The sequence below is a fragment of the Phaseolus vulgaris genome, chromosome 4 (genome assembly GCF_000499845.2).
Source record: "Phaseolus vulgaris cultivar G19833 chromosome 4, P. vulgaris v2.0, whole genome shotgun sequence".
In the NCBI taxonomy this organism is placed as follows: Eukaryota; Viridiplantae; Streptophyta; class Magnoliopsida; order Fabales; family Fabaceae; genus Phaseolus; species Phaseolus vulgaris.
Genome location: NC_023756.2, coordinates 16390306 through 16392727, shown reverse-complemented (window position 1 = coordinate 16392727; position 2422 = coordinate 16390306). Strand labels below are relative to the sequence as shown.

The 2422-nt window shown below is 41.4% G+C and overlaps 1 protein-coding gene across 1 annotated transcript; it reads left to right on the top strand.

The window, feature by feature from the left end:
• The first annotated feature begins 215 nt into the window (after nt 1-215).
• Nucleotides 216-1629, top strand: LOC137837366 (extensin-like). The gene is made up of 2 exons (XM_068646345.1): nt 216-1223; nt 1366-1629. The coding sequence occupies exons 1-2, from the start codon at nt 275-277 to the stop codon at nt 1437-1439; spliced, it is 1023 nt and encodes a 340-aa protein (XP_068502446.1). The 5' UTR covers nt 216-274; the 3' UTR covers nt 1440-1629.
• Nucleotides 1630-2422: the final 793 nt, after the last annotated feature.

Below are 2422 nucleotides of genomic sequence, written 5' to 3'. Positions count from 1 at the left end.
TGACAAGATGTAGCGCCAATATGTATCAGTGTGAGAGGTTGTCAATATAATAGTACTCACATGTATAATGTATAATGTATAATGTATTTGATCGTTCAGATTATGTTAAAAGAAACTTTTCTCTAATATTTTATTTGGCTTTATATTTTAATGTGGAACTATGACTATTTTCTTTTGGAGAAAATAAAATCAGATTGATTAGGCAACTATAAAAGGGGACAGAAGCTTTAGGTAATAGCAGAATCAAAAGCCTTTGGAGATAAGTTGGGAGAAAATGGGGTCACTATTTGCCATTGCCACTCTCACTCTTTTCTTTGCCATGCTCTCTCTCACCTTGGCTACTCACGACAGGGACGACAGGGACGACAGGGACCGTCATCGCCGCCGTTCTCCTCCACCTCCAGTTCACAAGTACAGGCCACCACCTCCACCACCTCCCAGGAGGCCACATACCTCATCATCCCCACCACCTCCCAGAAGGACACGCAGGTCACCACCCCCACCACCACACCATAAGTCACCGCCACCACCACCTCCCAAGAACTCCTCTCCTCCACCCCCATACCATAAGTCACCGCCACCACCACCTCCCAAGAACTCCTCTCCTCCACCCCCACCCCCATACCATAAGTCACCGCCACCGCCATCCCCCAAGGACCCCTCTCCTCCACCACCACCGCACCATAAGTCACCACCCCCACCCCCAAAGGACTCCTCTCCTCCACCCCCTCCACCATACCATAAGTCACCGCCACCCCCACCCCCCAAGAACTCCTCTCCTCCACCCCCTCCACCATACCATAAGTCACCGCCACCCCACCCCCCAAGAACTCCTCTCCTCCACCACCCCCCAAGGAGTCCTCTCCTCCACCTCCATCACCATACAATAAATCACCCCCACCCCCACCCCCCAAGGACTCCACTCCTCCACCCCCACCACCACACAATAAGTCACCACCACCACCACCCCCAAAGTATTCCTCTCCTCCACCTCCACCACCATACTATAAGTCACCCCCACCCCCCAAGGACTCCTCTCCTCCACCACCACACCATAAGTCACCACCACCACCCCAAAAGGACTCCTCTCCTACACCACCACCGCCATACTATAAGTCACCACCACCACCACCGCCATATTATAAGTCACCACCACCACCACCACACTACACGTACCCTTCTCCACCTCCCCCTCATCGTCACCACCACTAGATTGTTATTTGGTAGGATTCCTTGAAACTCTATAAATCTTAATCATTTTAAGATGCATTCATATTTCTAGCGTGAAAACTTTGTGGTTCTATTAATTCTATGTGATGAAAACTGATAGTATAAGCGCATGCACACGTACGTGTGGTTTTTCAGGAAATGAAGAACGTGTCCAAATAAAGAAGATGGAAAAAGCAGCATCTGCTGAAAAATGGAACGCGTTTTTGTGAAGCTAGTATTCATTTGGTTTCACTTTCTTTATATATTTACATATTTCAAGTTTTAAGAGACACTTCAATCTGATCCATGTCTCTCTTTCTCCTGCATGCGTTGCGGTTTTCAAACTGCTGCCCATGCACTGTGTTTTATTATTCCAACTTATATCATATCATATAATAAATAAATACCCTAAATTTATCACTCTTAACTTCCCATTATTTATTATATAAATTTCGTATGAGAAATGCTAATGGATGCGGAATATACTTCGTCAAAATGATGTACAAAGGATTTATAGAGCTCCAAATGCAAGAAACGCAAACGTGGAAGAAGAATGATGTACGGTGCCTCGTTTCCTTAACATCATTGATTCATTTCCATATTAGTAAAAAGGCTGAACATTATAAGTTTAAAATCTATAATATATCTCTATTCACTGCTTAATTACAAACACTATTGACCAGTATAAAAAATATAAAAAGATTTAGAGTTATCTAATCGTATAAACAATCGGTTTAAGTGGATGAACTGCAGATATTAAAGAGTGAATTTAGTTGAATATTCCCTTTTAGGTCATAGCCTATTTGTACAGTTTTTGGTAGGCAGAAGGCGAAAGTTAAGTCAACCTTGTTAATAATAATGGTTTAAATGACTTTAAATGGAAGTAGGTAATTTTGCAAAACAATAATTGTGTTTTTTCAATCAATTAATCATATCAGATTCAACTTAGTGTAATTACGGCATCAGTGGCAGACTTTTATTTTAGCTACATTTAAAAAAAAATAAATTAATTGAGACACTTTGTACAAAGTGCAGAAAATAAATATCTCTGGCCAGTTAGTACCAAAGACAACAAATGTTCGAGTCCGGGAAAACAAATTTATATCTCTTAATTCATATCTATTATTTTTTACTAGATTTAAATTAATTGACGAGGAACTCATTACATTGTAAAAAGGTGTTAATATTACTTGTATATTTTTATATGTTTGTT